The 18,482-nt window shown below is 44.1% G+C and overlaps 1 protein-coding gene and 1 long non-coding RNA gene across 11 annotated transcripts in view; one reads left to right on the top strand and one right to left on the bottom strand.

The window, feature by feature from the left end:
- Positions 1–1,887, bottom strand: part of ANKRD26 (ankyrin repeat domain containing 26) — a 53,141-nt gene extending 51,254 nt beyond the window's left edge. For 9 of the 10 annotated variants that reach the window (XR_007629927.1, XR_007629925.1, XR_007629928.1 and 6 more), the window contains exon 1: positions 1,433–1,887. Coding sequence is in view for 6 of the 10 variants with exons in the window: in XM_050323774.1 (XP_050179731.1) it covers positions 1,433–1,635 (203 nt within the window). In the remaining 4 variants the exon portion in view is untranslated. The remainder of the gene's footprint in view (positions 1–1,432) is intronic. The other variant, XM_050323784.1, reaches the window with a different exon arrangement.
- On the top strand, positions 1,833–6,441 carry LOC126644442 (uncharacterized). The gene is made up of 2 exons (XR_007629929.1): positions 1,833–2,577; positions 3,648–6,441. It is a non-coding gene; the product is annotated as an uncharacterized LOC126644442 (long non-coding RNA).
- Positions 6,442–18,482: the final 12,041 nt, after the last annotated feature.

The following is an 18,482-nucleotide window of genomic DNA, read 5'->3' as shown; positions in this document are numbered from 1 at the left end:
CCTGTAACCCTCATAGCTGGTAAAGTGTTCAGGGGCCGCAGCAAACAGGCATACTCTGTCCCCTGAATCCCTCTCAGGCAAGCTTTTCAGCACTAAGCATTGTCGTGCCAAAATCATTGCAGTGCTCTACGGTACGTCCACTGCCTCATGTATTGAGAAAATTGGTTTGGATTATGTTTTTTACAGTGTGCTACTGATAATAGCTTGACACACAGAACGAAACTCTTCTAGAGGAAACAAAGCTGTCTAGAGAATGAACTTAAATACAAAAACTAGCCATATTTCATACTAGGGCCTGCTAAGACCTGATGACTAATTCCATAAACAACATTGGGCACCCTGACTCAGGCAACTGAAGTCACGAAATACACTCAATTAGCCTTTAACTGCATCTACCATCTCCAACTGCATAAAAAATACTAATTGCCAACACTCAGGCACATAATCCACATTACCAAAGTGGATATTTACCATGCTCTTCCTTGCTTCTACAAATCTAGGTGGTTTTAGGGCAATAAGCGAGCTGTTCAGTGAGTTCAGCCTTCAGGACAGCCAGCCTAAGAAGCTGAGCTACTCTGTCAAATCATCTCTCTTCAGAATATCACAAAACTTTCGACTCAGCCTTTTCAGAAAAGGTATTAAAGGGTTGACACATACAAGACCCCAAAACTTCAGCCAATTCCCTTATGCTGGATCACTAGGAACTATGCTGCAGCCCAGGACTTCTCCTTAAGACAGAATTACCAAATTCTTGCTGTGCTTGACTCAAAAACCCATACAACAGCACCTGTCAGAATAAGCAGCTTTTCCTCTAAGTCACTGGCCATATCTTCCAATCCAAGGTACTCATTAGCTGATCCAAAGCCTCAAGGTAAACCAAGTAAGTGCCACCTAAAATCAGAGTGGCTTTGGGTGCCACATCACAATCACAAAAGGTAACTGTGCATGCAGCACATGTTTATTCTACATTACAAGTCCTTCCTAACTGCAGCGCTTAAGTGCCTCTGAGTGGAGGCAGTGCATCCCTCTCGCCTCAACTACTGAACGTGCACGCTGAGCTTCAGAGGTGCCCACTTTGACTTTGCAATTTGACTTCAAAGCGTGGCTGGACGATGGGTGCGAGGTTCTTCCTGCAATCCGCCTTTGTCAGGCTGACAGCTCGCTTCCACTCCTACGCCCCTAGGCAAGGGAATGAGGGCACTGAGGAGGCTGGGTCAAAAAGGGTAAGGCGACAGTTGGACGCTCGGCCGAATTCACGAGGTTTCTGGCAACACAAGCACGATTCCCACAGCCAGCCGAGGGCTGCGCTCGGCTGCGGCGCCCGCCCTCCCGCTCCTCCCGGGAGCGCTGCCGGCCCGGCCCTGCGCCGGGGAGCTCCCGGGGGCTGCTGTAGGTGCACCTTCCGGAGCCCCCCCGCGGCTCCCGCGCTTACCGCTCCGCCTTGTCCCTCCCGTCGATGCCGTATTTCCTCAGTCCCTGCCGCACCTGGGCCAGGTCGCCGCTGGCGGCCGCACGGTGCAGCTTGCCCAGGTCCTTCTGCCGGAGCTCGTAGGCACCGGCGGGGCAGGGCAGGGAGGCGCTGCCGGGCGGCGGCTGCCCTTTCCTCTTCCTTCCGAACCCGAAGATCCTCTTCATCCCGCGACAGGGACGAGGGCACGGACCCCTCTAAGGAAGCCGACGGCGGGAAGCACCCAGAGGGCTGTGTCGGGCCCCGAGCAGGGATAGGGGAGGGGAAGGGAGTGGAACTCCCGACAGCGGCCTCGACTCGGCGTGCGGCTGCTGCGGAGCGAACGGCGGGCGTGCCGGGAGGGGCGGGGCAGGGCAGAGCTGGGGCACGGGCAGGAACGGGGACAAGAGCAGGAGCAAGGACAGGGCAAGGCTCGCTGTCCGCGGCACCCCCGGCCCGGCGAGCCCCGCGCAAGCGCGGTCCGGCGGCGGCGGGAGGGCTGGCGCAGGCGCGGCGGCGGGAGGCGGCGAGTTAGCGGCCAGAGCGGCTGTTCCGTGCAATGAGTGTGCCGGTCCTTCAGTGCTCTGTGAGGGCTCTTACTGGGACTGGGTGAATGAGTGACAAAGGATCAAACAGCAAGGCTTAATACAGGAGGAAATGGGATAGAGGGGGTCTTCAGACACCCCGCTACGTCCCTTACCCATTGTTGAGGAAGTCTGGTCCCTGCAGCTAAGCTCGCAAGCCGCGGATTGAAATGCAGATGGAGCTCTGGGTGGGAGCGCGAGACAAGGGGCCGTGAACTGCCAACCTCCGGGATCAGAAAGGCCTCGACGTCAGCCAGGTGAATGGACACGGTGAGACCCGGCAGGAGCAGGGAGTTGCCGGCCTGTCGGATATCGAAGGAGATGAAGGCCGGTGACGCTGGCGAGGTGGATGGACAGGGAGAGGGGCGCAGGAGCCGAGACGTGTGCGCGGGGAGACTTGAGTGGATAAAGCCCCAGTGGTCCCCTGTGTAAGTGCCCTACTCGGAGGTACCAGCTCGAGCTGTTTCTGTGTTACTGCAGAGGAATACATGGCTTCGTGGAACGAGACATCTGATACTCTGCTGTGGACAACTTGGGGTCGAACCGGTAAGGAAACCTGTCGGACTGTGTGAGAGAGGGGTCTGTAGGCATGGTTGCCAAGCCGGGCACTCGTCGAGACACTGGAGCCGCCCACCGCGAAGAGGCTTCGGTCCCAGCAGTGAAAGCTTCTGGCTTTGGGAGTGTGACTGCCAGAGAGTTGAGAATGGTCAGACTGGGAATTTTCCTTAACACCCATGACAGACTTAGAAAGTTACTTTCCAGTAAATATGGCTGTTGTCACGGACACAGGAATCTACAAATATGGGCACTCGCTGAAACGAAAATCTTTGTATAGCTGAGGTACAAAATGTCAGTCTAGAAATGTGGTACAGAAAGCAAAATATTTTGTGTTGGTAAATTGGGAATCATTCTCAATACGATACTGCTACAGTGACACCCCTACGTAGCTCAGATGCCAGATGATTTGGGGGTGATGGCATGGTACAGGAACCTAGTGTATTTGGCTAATGGAACGCCTTGCCATAACACTCTTTGCTGTCCTTAGGAACTGCTCTTTTCATATGAATTTCTGAAAAAAAGAGAGATGGCAAAAAACCCTAATTCAAACAGAGGAACTCTATGATTATGATTTCACTATGATTAGCAGTGGAAATATTTATTGCAATGTAATAGTGCCACTTTTTAGAGAGACACTTCAGCCCTTTGAATTTTCTTCTCTTTTATCACTAATAATGGTACAGATATCAAACCCTTCATTTTCCTTTGCAGAATGAGCTTTATGAAATGTGTTTGCTACTAGCAGTGTTCTCTTACACCAAAGTAACTGATGTACGGTCACGTTCTTTAGTTTATTCTCAGTGTATTAACAGGTTTTTTCAGACCTGATCTCTAGAAAGAAGAACTAAAGTAATAATACACAATAAATAGATAAAAAAATACCCTTTTGCTGAAATCACAGCTAAGTAGATTCAGGTTGCAAAACCTAAATTCTAGGAGTATTGGGAATTTACTACAAGTAACCATTTTCAGAGTATCTCTGTAGTCAAGCTGATCACTTAATGGAGAAAAGGAGAGCAAAATACATTTTTAATCTGGATATATTTGTTTTCTTCCAGACTTCTCTTAGAAGAAAGGCAAGTTTTTATTACGGGATGGCAACATGGAGTAAACACAAGACATCTCTATGCTCTTCTCAGGAGGAAGTATTGCATCTTAAGTCCTTTTTCAAGTGGACACATGCTCAGCCACAAATAGTTTTGTTTTTACAGGTCACTCTCTAGCCAACACCAGGAGACCGTACAGTCCATGTTAAATGTTTCAGAATGGTATCAGTAAAACCCCTGTGATTAGAATCAGGTTTAGTTGGTAGTGACTTTGGTAACTCATTAGGCTAAAATTTGATTTTAAAATTTTAAGATAAGGAGGTGCTGATGGGGCCAAGTAGTCATATAGGCACAACAGGAACTGTTCATTCATTATTAGCCAAAAAAAGTTGCAAAATAAATAGCTAGAATCAGTCGCTAAACCAGTTGTCAGCTGTTTGTGTTGATCTTTGTTCATACTATTTCTTTAATCTTGTTGGCTCATGATGCTGTTGAAGATATGCAAGTGTTTGGTTTTAGTTTCAATCCATTCCTATTTTTATTTTTACAGTGCCTTTTAGGTCTTTGGGTGTCTTTTTTTAAACGTTGATATTTTCTATTCTCTTACTTTGTTTGTTCAGTGTTCTCTGTGCAGCTTATCTGTAGCTTTCTCAATATCATCTAGTAACTACTGTTTCTTTTCCTGTCTGCATGAAATATTTCATTTGTGTTCTGATAGTCTGTGTACCACAGGAAGATTTTCAAATAGGGCTTAAGTGTGACTTAAGTGTTGCATAAGCCTTGGTATTTGGGTTAGTCTGCTGAAGGTACACCTTTCCTTCAGTGTAGTTCACTGTAGCTGGATAACTTAGCTCATAATCTTTGTATAGCTGAGGTACAAAATGGCAGTCTAAAATTCCCCTTTTCCAATACCTGTTTTCCCCCCTATTAGATAACCCAGTATATCTTATTTACCAGGAAGGAAAAGTGTCAGTAAAGAGTTGTTGGGGTGATAACCATATGCTGTTAATTACCTGGTTTAGTAGACCTGCTTTGTAACTACTGTATTTGTAGAAGGGGTGGTACAACTCAGAAAAGCTGTCTGGGAGGATTGCATTTCTTGACATTGCCAACTCAGAGGCTTTGAAGAGGACTGAGTAGTTACACGCATTCTGCAGACTGTGACTTCAACAGCTTTTGCTCTAAGTGGAGAGCTGCAACTGTGAGGCTGTTTCTGGCGTGCCACCTCTTTTTAGAGTCAGTGCTGAGTCAATTGGTGGCAGTTTTACTTGTTCCTAGTCCAATCTGACACACCGTATCCCATGCACATATGCACATGGTAGGATTAACAACTAGCTTTCAGTTGAGAATGTGGAAGGGGTTTCTTTTGGCATCCTCTAACTAATGAACAAGAAATGTTATTTTCAATACAGTAAGAGAGTTACTGTGTAATATAAGGGCCTTATTAGCATATTCAAAATGGCAGAGATGCACTGACTTACGCCTTTTGGGCAACCAATATACAGCTATCTTAAAGTTAACTCAGCGTGTTGTCGCGGAGCCAGGTAGGCCGTAATTGGATTTGTTAGGTTAGGTTACATTTTAATTGACAAAAATGCAAAATAAAATTTTTGTCTTCCTTCTTTTAATTAAACTACGTAGAAATTATAAACCATAAGAAAGCAAGAAATGTCTGCTAAAAGTAGAACTGTTGAAAATTGATTTCAGTTCCCAAACATCGTGGTCTAACCCCAGACACTGAGGTACCACACAGCTGCTTTGATCACTACCCCCTGCACCTCCCTTGCCCCCAGTGGGATGGGGAGGAGAATTTAAAAAATAAAAAACCCTAACTCTTGGGTTCAGATCACAGAAGTTTAATAATTGAAACAAAACAAAAAGTAGTAAGAATTCCCTGTCCAGCTGCTGGGAAAGTTCACAAACCTGCAGACATGAAGAAAAAAAAAGGAACGCAGCGTGATCTAAAGGCAGTGAATTCTGTGAAAAGCCCGAAAGGGGGTGGCCGGGGAGACTATATTCATCATCTACTGGCTCAGTACTAGAAACAAAGTACAACCAGGCTCCTCTTTTGCAGCAAGAACAGCTTTCACATCATTTGTGACAGGATTCCTCAGGTTCCCATCCCTTCTGAGTTCCTCATGCAGAACTGCTACAAGCTTCTGGACTCCAAAGGAATCACTGCAAAGGCAGTGAGCGATTCTACAGTTGTCAGGGGTGGCAAAATACAGTGGAAGGACTATGCGAATTGGAGGAAGGAGTGCTACCCTAAAAACAACTAAGACTGAGAGAAGACAACAGGACCCAGGCTGAAGACTTTAATACAGAGACTTTTTGGGCTAAACCTATTGTTAGGTTGATGCCTCTGTTCAGGGGACATGTGCAGACATGTTCCCCTGTGTTGTTGAAGGACTTTCACCTGTGGACTTTTTGCCATTCTTTCATGGGACAATTTACAGTAGTGTATTTTGTCCCACTTCATTATATGTTTTACATAAATATTCTAATATGTGGTTGGTAGTTACAAAACCCAGTTTTAAGATTGTTTTCCCCTCAGAATGTTATAAACTTTATTCCTATATTCTGATTGGCTGTTGTTTGCTGCATTGCGGAGGTTTCCCCTATTTGCATATGTTCCACCCATATTTTCCTTATATGGTTTTGTACCCTCCTCCTTATGCCCAAGTTTGCATAATCCCTCCTAATTTCTTCCTTATATGGAAAACTCCTCCCCTTTTTCCTGAATGTTCCAAAGCTCCCTCTATAAAAGAGGGAGCTGTCCTTTCAATAAAGGCTCATTTTGCTTCAACTCAGCACTTGTGCAAGCCCCTTTGTGAACCGGGTTTTATTACTACACACGTTATACAGTGATGCCTTCCAAAGCCAAGCGTAAGTGTGAAACAGCCGCTTTGGCAACGAATGGGAGTAACCAGCGGAGAAGTTGATTAAAGGTTACATGCCACTACTGAACAGGCAGAACAGCCTCAAAAGCACTGCTGGGAACAGTCCTTCTGGGTCTTCACGACAAGATGGGCTGAAAGCGCTCCCCATGAGCAATAAGTTAGAGACTTTTCCCTGTCAGGCACCTCTCCTCACTGTGCCCTGGGCAGCAACAACACTGTTGAGAAAAGCAAAACGTCAAGTGCCTCCTGCTGAGCTCGTGCCTGAGACAGGTGTGAGATCCTAGTTCTGAATCTCACAGAATTATTGATGTGGGTTGGAACCAACTTACTGTGAATGTGTGTGCATGTGGGGAAAAACTGGGCCTAGACCTGCAGGTCCATGGTAAGGCCTGCACATAAGGCCTGTGCTGAGGGCACATACCAAAGCCGGAAGGCAAGGCTTGCAGCCCATGCAGAGCACTGAATGCCCTGCAGCCAGCTGTCAGTCTGGGCAAAGCTGCCTGGTAGCCTGCCCACACTACACCCCTGCAGCCTGTGACTGGCTAGAGCACACATCACTGTGACCTGGAAGGCACAGACCACATGTCCTGCCTGGGAGGGAAAACTGAACTCTATAAATACACGAGACTCCATGAGGTCTCTCTTTGACTCTCTCTTCTACCTGTGAAGAAACTGCTAGAATAAAGATCAGCGATGAAGAAAAAGGTATCTCACAGATGTCTGTTGGCATTTGGCACTTCTCGTGGCATTAGCCATTTGAAATAGCACACATACCATACATGTAAATTCAATGTAGAACTTAAGTGGGAAGATCCTGCGCCACAGTGCTCTTGACCATAGTTGCTCTTGTTCATTGCTTTGATTTCAATATGTTTTGGCCTTTGACCACTCTGGAAAATTTGTACACACCTGATGACCAAATGTCGTCGGCTTTACCACGTGAGGCCAGGTTGTGTTCTGAGACCCAGACTTCTGTTCAGTCCCAAACTGTTCCCAAGATGTGCCAGGCCAGCTGAATCCAGAAGTGGACTTGCAGCCAGATGTCTGCTGCCAGCGCTGCTGGTCACTGCAGATTTGCATGAGGAAAAAGGAGTCTATTATTACCACTCCAAAAAATCATGGACTTACCTTTCCAGTTTCTTTGCTAGACTTTTTCTGGTTTTCACTTCCTCCAGATACTGCTCTTTGTCCTTGTCCACTTTTGCCTGCGTGGGATCTTTTTGAAGAGGTCTTGTTGGGTGTCTTTTATCCTGTCCAATTAATTCCCGAGGTCTCTACTTCTTTCTTCTGTTTTCTCAGTGAATGACGATGATGGCTCCGAGGGCTCGAGCTCTTTCATGCTCAGGAGTCAAGATCAGTCAATGTGCTAGTCAGAAAAAATGGATGTGGTTCTTCTTGTGAGTGCAAGAGAGACCAGCTATGCATCAATAAACCAACCGGTAAGTGCAATGGGCTTGACATCCATCTAATAGGGTTTGTGAGTTTGCGTTCAGACTGCGAGGAAGGTGTTTTCACATCCAAAGGGGGGGATGGGAAACCGTAGGCTCACTGTGAACACCAAATGATTTCCAGAGCCTTTCCATGGCATTTCACTCCGTTCTGGTAACTTTTGGTTAAATAATCCTGGTGCTCCTCTATTATTCTGGAAGGGGGATCCTGGTGCTCCTGAAGATGTTTTGAAGATGCAGCAGATCCACTTGTAAGTTTGGCAGTGGCTGGGGAGAAAACTGAACAAGATCCTGGTGTTACTTTTACAGCAGACAGGGCAAAAGAAGGCACGGCAAGGACAGGACAGGCAACATGAGAGACTGCAATCCAGACAGAGACTTTAAAATTGCCAAGGGAACAAAACAATGGAAGGGCTGGGCACAAAGGAAGAAACCCATGTTTTCCCCATTTGCTTATCCGTCAACAGCGTTTCTAAAGCAAGTGGAAGACGCTCCGGAGGCTACACACCCAACGTCTTCAGGGAACGCACAAAGGACTCCCGTGCTAAACTTAACCCCCCTGGAGAGCTCTTCAACCTGAAGTCTTTGCTTTCCTTATCTGTTCAAAGCAGTGACTTATTGGCACGCTACTACTACACAGCACCGGGCACTGCAAAGCAGTAACTGGGGAGGAAGAAATTACCATGGAACAGGGGGATTTCCTCTTTGGACACCTGGCCTCAAATTCTACGGCATGTTTTATGCGACGTATGGCAAGCACTGAACTGATGTTTGCCAAAACAGCACCGAATAATCTTTTCCTAAAGGCAGATTATCTTTTGTCCCTGATCTTCTTGTTTATTCGAGAAAAGATGGCACCATCTAAGCTCCCTGAAGCCATCTGAATCCCAGAATCACAGCAAAAGTCAAGAACTAACAGCAAAGAAGGGGTATGGTACGGTTTAGTGCTGAAGGCCACGGTGTACGTGGGAGGGGAAGTGATGGCTGAGGCTTATAAAAATCTTATCTCGAGGCTGCTTTGATCTTTGGCTTGAGATCAACGCTAGTGAAGGGCAACTTCAGCTTAAGCCGAGTGTTTCTTTGTGCTTGATTTTTTCCAGGCAACTGAACAACATTGTATGCAAGATTTTGGTAAGCAGGAATTTTTTCTAATCAAGTCTCAGCTGGAAGACTGGTAGAAAAAAACCCTCTGCTTAGCACAGGAACTTTAAAATGTGACTTGAGAGCAGTCATGAGTTGGAAATAGTCACCTTTTTTCCTTAAAAACCCTCCTAACATAATGACTTGCTGTGTCATGATATTGCTCTTTCTTAGAAACTAGGAAGGATTTTTCCCTTTCCCCTGTCCATTGTGTGAAGGGGATGCTGAATGCCTTCGGCAACTGAGTAACACAAAAGGAGTGACTGGTAGAACCGCATTCCTAGTTGATGGCCCTCAGGATCTTGTCTTTGGGGAGGGGTAAGGAGTTCTCTTTTTTTTATTTTTTTTTCTCTTGTCTCCTGGGAAACACGGGGGAGGAGTTCAGGTTGCTACCAGAGCTGGACAAGGTCGGAGTAGCAGCTCAGAGGTGACTTTATTCTCAGCCTGGCTGCCAGCTGTGAATTCTGCTTGGATTTTCATCGTAGAGGAACTGTTTTGGGAGGTTTTCCCCTCCTCTGTTTCCGTTTTTCTTTCTTGGCAGCAGTTCTTGTGCACATCAAAAGGAAAGGGAAAACTATATCACACAATTTAGCCAGCAGGACAGAGTGAGTTCCCGTAGGGAAGGACCATTTTTTTTCTCTCCCTCCTTCTCTCTCCTCTTTTCCAGTGGCAGGGGGGGTAGGGAAGACCTCCATTTTCAGTTTCTTCAGCACACCCCTGAGGTGTCCCAGCACGTGGTGACCACCAGTGATCCAACAGTGCCCCCTGCTGACTGACTCACAACACTGCAGGCTCTGCATCTCTGGTGATCCAAAAGTGCCACCTGTTGACTTTGGTTACAATTGCACCAAAGGGCACAAACTGAACTGTTTACCTTTTTTTTTTTTAATTTGTTTTTTTTTGAAGGGGATTATTTTGGGGTATAAGAGTATTGTTTGGTTGTTTTACATGTTTTCTTTCATTGTTTCTGCAAATACACATATATCTTTTAATAAACAGCTGTTATTCTTCCTTTTTCCAAACTTTTTTTTTCTTTTCCTCAATTGGAGCCTCCTAATGTTGAATTAACAGTTGCTTAGAGGGAGGAGTTTGGTGCTTCCTTATAACTCATCCTCAGCAAAACACTTGTATCACATTTAAACTGAGACAAAGTCCTACCAACAAAACTGCAATAGGAAGGAGAAATGTTGGGATCGAAGAAAGTCCCCAAACTAAGAAACAAACTCTCTCAAGACATCAGTTGTTGAAGAGTGGGGAAATGTCCTAGATAGTTGCTCATCAGCTTCCTTGAGAGTATACTCAAGGCTGGGAGACACACATGGCCTGACAAGAAACTGTATGGGTGCTGTTGAAGTCTGGATGCTGAGTGAGAAGAGTCTTGCCATTCTCAGCTCTAATGCATTCTTTTCTTGGAATCAGCTCAATTGTTTTCCACAAGTAGATCTGGGAAACATTTGTTGCAAAGCATTGAAGCTGCTTACATAGCGCTTTGAACTACATATCTGCACAGATGAGCAACAGGATAAAACAATGAACCATGAAATAACCTGTAGAAATACTTAATTTCTCTAACATCCTTCAGGGAAGCCAGGAAAGCAATGAAGGTATCTGTCTTGCTACTGACAAAACTCTGAGATGCCCAGAGTTTTCTTCTGGAACATCAAAATGGAAAGGACTACCTGAAGACTGTTGCTGTAATTCAGTTTTAGGAAGCACTGGGTACTCCCACTGTCCTTCCCTTCACTGTCTGTTTTCCCTGTTCTTTTTCAAAAAAGACACAGCTGTCAACCCTTTTCTTTAAAACTAGGGCAGCTTTTCTCCTAGAACAGGAATGGTTTCCTCCTTTGCCTTTTCCTTCTTTCAACATCTTGCTCCCATCTCTCTGTCCTTTCTTTCCCTCACTTGTTGCATGCTCTCTGCCCCTCCTGGTCTTCTCTTTTTCTCCCTTTTGCATTGGGTCCCTGAAGTTTGTTTCCTTTCTAGTGCTTGCCTGCAGAATAGTCCCTGCAGATGGTACAGCACTAATTACCTCACGAGTTCTTCCTGTAATGCCTGTCCACGTCTCTGCCCTCAAAAATGTCCTCAGAGCGGTACAGAAAAGTTCCTCTCTGTAAGTGCCACTGCTACACATTACCTACGCTGCTTGGCCCCTTTTCACCTTCTGGGCTTTTTTGTCTTCAAGCAGGTGCCGCATGTAGACACCTTGTTGAAATGGGTTCTCTCCAATGCAGCTGGGGGGACCAGTGAACTGAGATGGACTTCAAAGTGAACAACTGCTTCTCACATTCACCCAACAAGAAAACAGACTAACTCAAGAGAGAAGCTTGGCCACGCCTCAATGCCATGCTCCGTGGCTGTCCCACTGATCCCAACTACTGGTGTGTGGTTTCCACGCCTCCGGGTATAATGCTCTGCATTCTCTGAGGGTTGTGCTCTCACACTGTGTCTTGGTTCGGAAAGAACAACACGAGACCTGCAGGATTCTAACAGGGTTGCAGATCCTGGGCAGATCTGCCTTTTTTTCAAAATGACTACTTTTTTTAGGGTAGGCTTAGGAGGGTTCTGGAAAGAGGGAGTGGATATGTAAAACTAGGAGGGGTTAACATGGATATATAACAGGGAGGTGGGTACATTACCATGAGGTAAATTGGAAGGGATATGATTGGGTAGGACACATACATCGCAGTTAGTTGTCCAGTAAGAGAGTAGCAAACAGTCCAAAGGAGAAAACTTCACAGCAACACAGGGGAACATGTCTGAACATGTCCTGAAACCAAGGCATCAACCTAACTATGGGTTTTAGCCAAACAGTGTCTGCAAAACAGTCCATTAAACAAATGCAGGTTCACTGCTTTTCTCCTCAAGAAACTTCTTCTTCCATAGCAGTTACGATTCATCCTCATTGCAGTCACCTTCTACATCTCCCCTGTTTTGTTTACTGTATTAAAAGGTGGAAAAATATTCTGGGTGATATATTTTTTTAGACATGAAAATATACAGGTTAGTGTTACGAGAATGAGGACAACAGCAAAGAGAGAAGAGAAATAGATTATAAGAATCTGTTTTAGCCAATTTGGAACAGTCAGTAGTTTTAGCCGATCAAAAAGATCTGCAGAGCTAAATTTTGGGGACATATGGGTGTTGTTAAAAAGTTTTTTCAACTCATATAGCTAGAGGAAATTGATTGGGAATGATCAGAAAAGTTCATGCAGTATAAACCTTGGAATTCTTGGCAACCATGATTATGGGTTAATAATAGAAAATCAATGGCAGCTTGGTTCTGTAAGATAACTTCTTTAAGTTTTAATGAGTCAGCTAAAATGCCTTCAATGGCATTGCTGGTGGCATTAGCTTCTTTTTCCATCCAGCAAGCCATGTGGGTTAGTATGGATAGGGCATGGTTAGTTCCAATTGCTGGAATAATGGATGTGGCAAGGAAATTGTGGTTGCCCAAATATATATATGTCCCAGTTTAAATGAGACACAGGTGTTTTGCTGAGGATGAGTTATGAGAAAAGATCCAAACTCCTCTCTCTAAGCAATTCTAAATCTGAAATTAAGAGGCTCCGATTGAAGGAAAAAAAGTTATGGAAAAGGAAAAATAACAGCCCTTTATTAAAAGGTATGTGTGTATTGACAGAAACAACAAAAAAACCCCAAGTAAAACAACCAAACAATACTCATACCCACAGATAATCCCCTTCAAAACAAACCAATAAACAAGCAAAGGAAAATAAGGTAAACAGTTCAGTTTGCACCCTTTGGTGCGATTCTAACCACTCTGGTTGGGTCACCAGAGGTGCAGAGCTTGTAGTGTTCTGTGATAGTCACCAGATGGTGCTGTTGGATCACTGGAAATGCAGAGCCTGCAGGTCTCTATGCCGGCCAGCAGGGGGCACTGTGGGATCACTGGTAGTTACCACATGTGGGGGGGGTAACACCCTCCAGGGTGTGTCAGAGAAACCAAAAAAAAATTGGTTTCCCTTCCCACACACTGCGAAAGGGGAGAGGGAGAAGGGAAAAAACAACAACAAGAAAGTCCTTCCAATGAAAAAACAAACAAACTCACTCTGTTCAGCTGATCGAATTGTGCAGCACAGTTCTCTCTCTCCCCCTGATGTGCACAACGACCTCCACTGGGAAAAAAAACAAACGTGAACGGGGAAAGGGAAAAACTTCCAGAAAAGACCAGCTCCTCTCTGATGAAAAACCCGAGCAGGGTCCATAGCTGGCAAGCAGATCAACAGGAACTACTGAGCTTCCACTCCGACCTGTGTTCCAGCCACAACCAGCACAAAAACTCCTCCCCACGATTCCCAGGAGACGAGAGAAAAAAAAGTAAAGAGGAGCCCCTCATCTCTCCTGTTTCCTAGGAGACTAAGTTCTGAGCAATTAACCAGAACCAGTTCTTTTGTGTCTCTTAAGTGCTCACTTAATAACTCTGCACGCAGATGGCAGGGAGAAGGGAAGAAATTCCTACTTAGTTTCTAGCAACCAGTAAAACCATGACAATATATCAGGATTATAATTTTCTGGAAGGCATGGGAGATGGCAAATTGGATCAAAGGTTTCTTTTTGATTGGGATCTTTCCAAGGATAGTAGGGGCATACGGAGGTACAATAATTTTGGGGGTTTTGTGTGTTGGGGGTTTGGATATTTTCAAATCTCGGGAACGCATTAAAATATTTCATCTTTTATGCCAAATTGGTATGGATTTAATTTTACCTGGGAGGAGAAATTTAGCCGGATTAAATAATGTAAGTTTTCCAATTGAACATGGTCCTCCTACTGGATGGGAGGGTACTCAGGCCACGTTCTTTTGCCACAAAGTAAAAATTCTCCAAGTGGTAAAGCTAGGGGTAAGCCAATTTTTTCTGTAGTTATTATTGTTGGAGGAATTCTGTTACACCATATGGATACATTGGATACAGAACCTAAGATGTCTAGTTCAGAGGGTTCAGTACTCCTAACAGAGTAAGATTCAAGGAACTTATCATTACTTATTTTAGAAGGGAGACCAATTAAACATATCTTAAAAGGATTGTTTATGTTAAAAGTGGAAAGGCAAATTGAGTCTGCTCCAATGCTGTTGGCTAATTTTACCCATACGTTCTCATTGCTCTGGTATGCCCATGGTGATACTTCTGTAAAATGTATCATGTTGGAGTTGGAGATGATGATGACATAGGTGATGATGAGGAAAGAGACTCCTGATGTACTTTTACTCGCTTGGAAGGTATCCATAGTTGTCCTTGCTATGTGAAAACACAAGCGTGTCCTTTTTCCCACGTTATAAGAGGGAAAAGACCCTTCCATTGGTCAGTCAGGCTGGAAGGTGTAAAGACCTTCCCCGGATCTTCGCTCGCGAAGACTGGCCATTAATAATAACTTTAGCCTTAAACATTTGTGAATTGTCTTTTGGGTTAAAATGTCTCTGCACGGGAGTGGATTCGTTCACTTCTCTGTTCAAAAAGTTTCAAACATAAATTGCTTTATATAAATGGTCCTGTGGGGAGAAACCTACGCTCCCCCTTTTTTGTTTGGTCAACATGATTTTAAAGATCTGTGCGCTCTTTCTACAATACCTTGACCCGTGGGATTATGAGGGATTCCTGTGATGTGTTGGATGCCCCACGTTTGAAAGAAATTTTGGGTCTCTTTGGAGATATATGAGGGCCCATTGTCAGTTTTAATATGGTGAGGAGCTCCCATATGAGCAAATGCTGTGGTTACATGTTTTCTAACATCTCGACTTTTTTCTCCAGAGTGTACGGTTGCTACTAAGTGTCCAGAAAAAGTATCAGTGGATACATGTACGAATTTAAGTGTCCCAAATTCGTTAATATGGGTGACATGGGTTTGCCAAATTTTAAGGGGATCTAAGTCTTTGGGGTTAATTCCTTCTGATGGTAGCGGAGTAGTTTTTTGGCACTCTGGGCAACTGTGCAGAATTGCTCTTGCTTGACTTTGAGTCAGTCCAAATTGTTTTGTAGCACTCTGGCACTCTGGTGAAAAAAGTCATGTGACAGTTTTGTTTGCTCCAATTTTTGTGGGACAACAACCATGCCTGTTAGTAAATCTACTCACCAGTTTCCCTCAGCTACGGGTCCAGGTAGTGTAGTATGAGACTGGATGTGTACAGTAAAGAATGAGTGTTGTCAGCTCTGAATGAGATACACTAATTGTTTGAAAAGAGAAAACAAAACTTGGTTACTAATGTCTTTCAAATAAGAGTTTTCTGCCCTTTTTGCTATACCAACAGCATATAATGAGTCAGAAAGTATATTAATACTCTGATTGAAATAAAAGGAAGGCACGGAAAGCTGCTGAGAGTTCAATGATTTATGGAGAACCATTTACTTTGTGCACATCTTGTTTCCAGCAGTCATCCTCTTTCCAGATAACGACCACATTACCTGTCCTACTGGAACCATCAGTAAAGGCAGTCATTGCATCTGGTATTGGAACAGATGACTGGACAAATTTAGATGTCAGTGGAAGACATTTAATTTTTTGTAAAATTTTACAGTGTGGTAGATAGAATTTAATTTGGCCAGGATAATCAATTGGCCAATTGGAAGACTGTGTTCACTATCAGCATCTGTTCGAGATGTTCGGAGGTCAAGGGAAAATAAACAGCAGCAGACTCTTCCCCTGACATTTCCCAGCACCTTATTCTGCCTTTAAAACAAATTTTGCTAATCATTTCAGGAAAGGTGACTAAGGTTTTGGAAAATTGGTGTGGGAGGAAAACCAATTCCCACAAACACAATCAAGTAAAATTGGAATGTAATTGTCCAATTATTCCAAAGGGTTGTAAAGGACCCTGCAATATTATTAAAACTGGAGGAATGTTTTCTACTTTTCTGTGCACTTTCAGCTCCGAAACTTCTTGTTCTACTAAACGTAGCGCAGTTTGTGCTTCCGCCGTAAGTGTTCTTGGTGACGTAAGGGAGGGGTCACCTTTAAGTAGAGAAAACAAAAGGTGAGGGTCATCAGTTGAAATTCCAAGTAAGCTACGAACCCAACTGATGTGTCAAAAAAGTTTTTGGAGGTCATTTAGAGTTGCGATGGAGTGGCTGATTGCCATGCACTGTGGAGTAATGGTGGTTTCAGTTATTCTCCAGCCCAGCTACTGCCAGGCGGAATGCCATTGAATTTTTTCTGAGGAAATTTGTAAATTGGAGGTTTCTAATGAATTCAAGGTTACTTGTAAAACCTGAACTATAGATTTAGCTTTAGCAAAATCAGAATATCATCCATATAATGGCACAGATGACATCTTTATGATTTTCACAAATTGGTGATAAAATTTGGGCAACATAAAGTTGACAGGGTGTTGGGGAATTTTTCATTCCCTGTGGCAGTACCTTCCACTCATACCTCTTGTTGGGTTCACTAGAATTTAGAGATGGAATAGTAAAGGTGAACTGGCAGGAATCTTGGGGATGCAGTGAAATCTGAAAGAAACAGTCTTTTATGTCAATTACAACCATGGGCCATCTCTCAGGTAACATTGTAAGAGATGCCATGCCAGACTGAAGTGACACAATGGGTTCAATTATTTCATTGATCTTCCGGAGATATTGTAAAAGCCTCCATTTCCCAGACTGTTTTTGAATTATAAAAACTGGGGAATTCCACGGGCTGACAGTGGGGGATATATGACCAGACTGTAACTGTTCTTCAACTAATTGATTTAGGATGAGCAGCTTCTCTTTGGGCATTGACCACTGGTCTACCCAGATGGGAGTATCGGTAGTCCATTTAAGAGGGGGTAGTAGCTGCTCACCAGTGGTCAAACTTAAAAATTTGAATTTATTTGTTGCCCCATTGAGTCAGCATGTATCGTCCCCAAAGAGTCATTGGCAAAGTTAATATGGGAGGATGTCAGGTAGCAATCTGTCCATCAGGATCTGAAATGGAAACAACAGGTTTGCTACGAAATGGTATTCTTGAACCTCCCACTCCATTAACATTTATTTTTGCAGCTTCGAAAGCCCAGTGACTAGGTCAATTTTTCATTGCTATAATAGTAACATCTGCTCCAGTGTCTAAGAGGCCAACAACCTGTGCTGTTTCATTTGTTGTGGAAGAAAAGATGCTACACGTAGTAATAGGTCTCTGAGCACTGATATGTTGTGCCCAGTTTATTTCTGCCTTGGGTGGTTGAGGTAAAGTGGCCAGCTGGTTCAATGAAAACAATCGTGTCACTGGGGTATCATCAAAAATTTCTACTGGAGGGAAAGACACATAGATTGTAATATTGATATTATTAGTATCAAGGTTTTTAAGTGTCTCTGGAAGGATGACAGGTCCCTTCTTTGTAGCTTCAGGAGTTGCAGACAGCAGATAAGTACCATCATTCAAAGCAGTTTCTGAGGGAGAAACAGGGATTATGGTGTTAGTAGAGAAAAGGATACTTGATGGTGCAAGTGGTGTTAACATAATCCATGACACAGTTACTCTTCAGTCTCCTCTCAGTCGCTGAGCAGGTCTGGAAGAGATTGGGCTTGATGCAGTGTCTGATGGCACTGGCAGTGAGGGGAGGCATTTGGTGTCTTCATGCTCCTCCCAGCGCTCGGCTTCCAGTTTCCCTGCTGATTTGTAGGTCCCCTGAAGGATCTCAAAGGTTTATTAGTTAATTTTGGAGATTTTGGAGGGAGCGACTGATTATGGATATCAGTTTTCGATCTACAATCAGATGTCCAATGTCTCCCTTTCCCACAGCGAGTGCAATTATAGGGTGGAATTTTAGATTCTGAATTAGTTTTCGGACAGTTCTTTTGATAATGTCCATCATCCCCACAATTAAAACACTTTTGAGGGGATTTCAGTGTGGCTACCAGTAGCTTAATTTTAGATGTTTGTGATCCCACATTCCTACAAGCTTCAATCATCTCAAGTAGAGTCAGGTTTTTTAAGGTCCTTAATATTTTTTTACATTCTTCATTTGCTTTTTCTACTATGAGGCTTTTAAATAGGACTTCCTGCAAAGCCTGGTCTGGGATCTGCCTGGAGATTGCTTCTCAGAGACAGGTAGCAAACTCAATGAAAGGTTCTTTCATCCCTTGATACACTAATGTATATGATGGGGATGGGGTGGATGCATTTGCTACCACTGTAATTGCAGCTAAAGCCGTATTTTTAGTCAAATCTAGTTGGTCCTTATTAATTCTTGTTTGTTCAACATTTGAGGCATATGTTCCCTCTCCATAGAATTGGTCTACAACTTGTGCTACCGGAATGCCTCACAGATCATTATTTTCTTTAATGTGTTTTTTTATCATTGCCTTCCATTCTGACTCAAAAGCTGAATACTGCATAACAGACAGAAGTGCTCTTGCAGTCATTCTTA

This window comes from Myiozetetes cayanensis, unplaced genomic scaffold (genome assembly GCF_022539395.1).
Source record: "Myiozetetes cayanensis isolate MyiCay16 unplaced genomic scaffold, myiCay2020 scf3, whole genome shotgun sequence".
Classification (NCBI taxonomy): Eukaryota; Metazoa; Chordata; class Aves; order Passeriformes; family Tyrannidae; genus Myiozetetes; species Myiozetetes cayanensis.
Note: the sequence above shows the minus strand (reverse complement) of the source record. Positions and strands in the feature narration are given on the sequence as shown.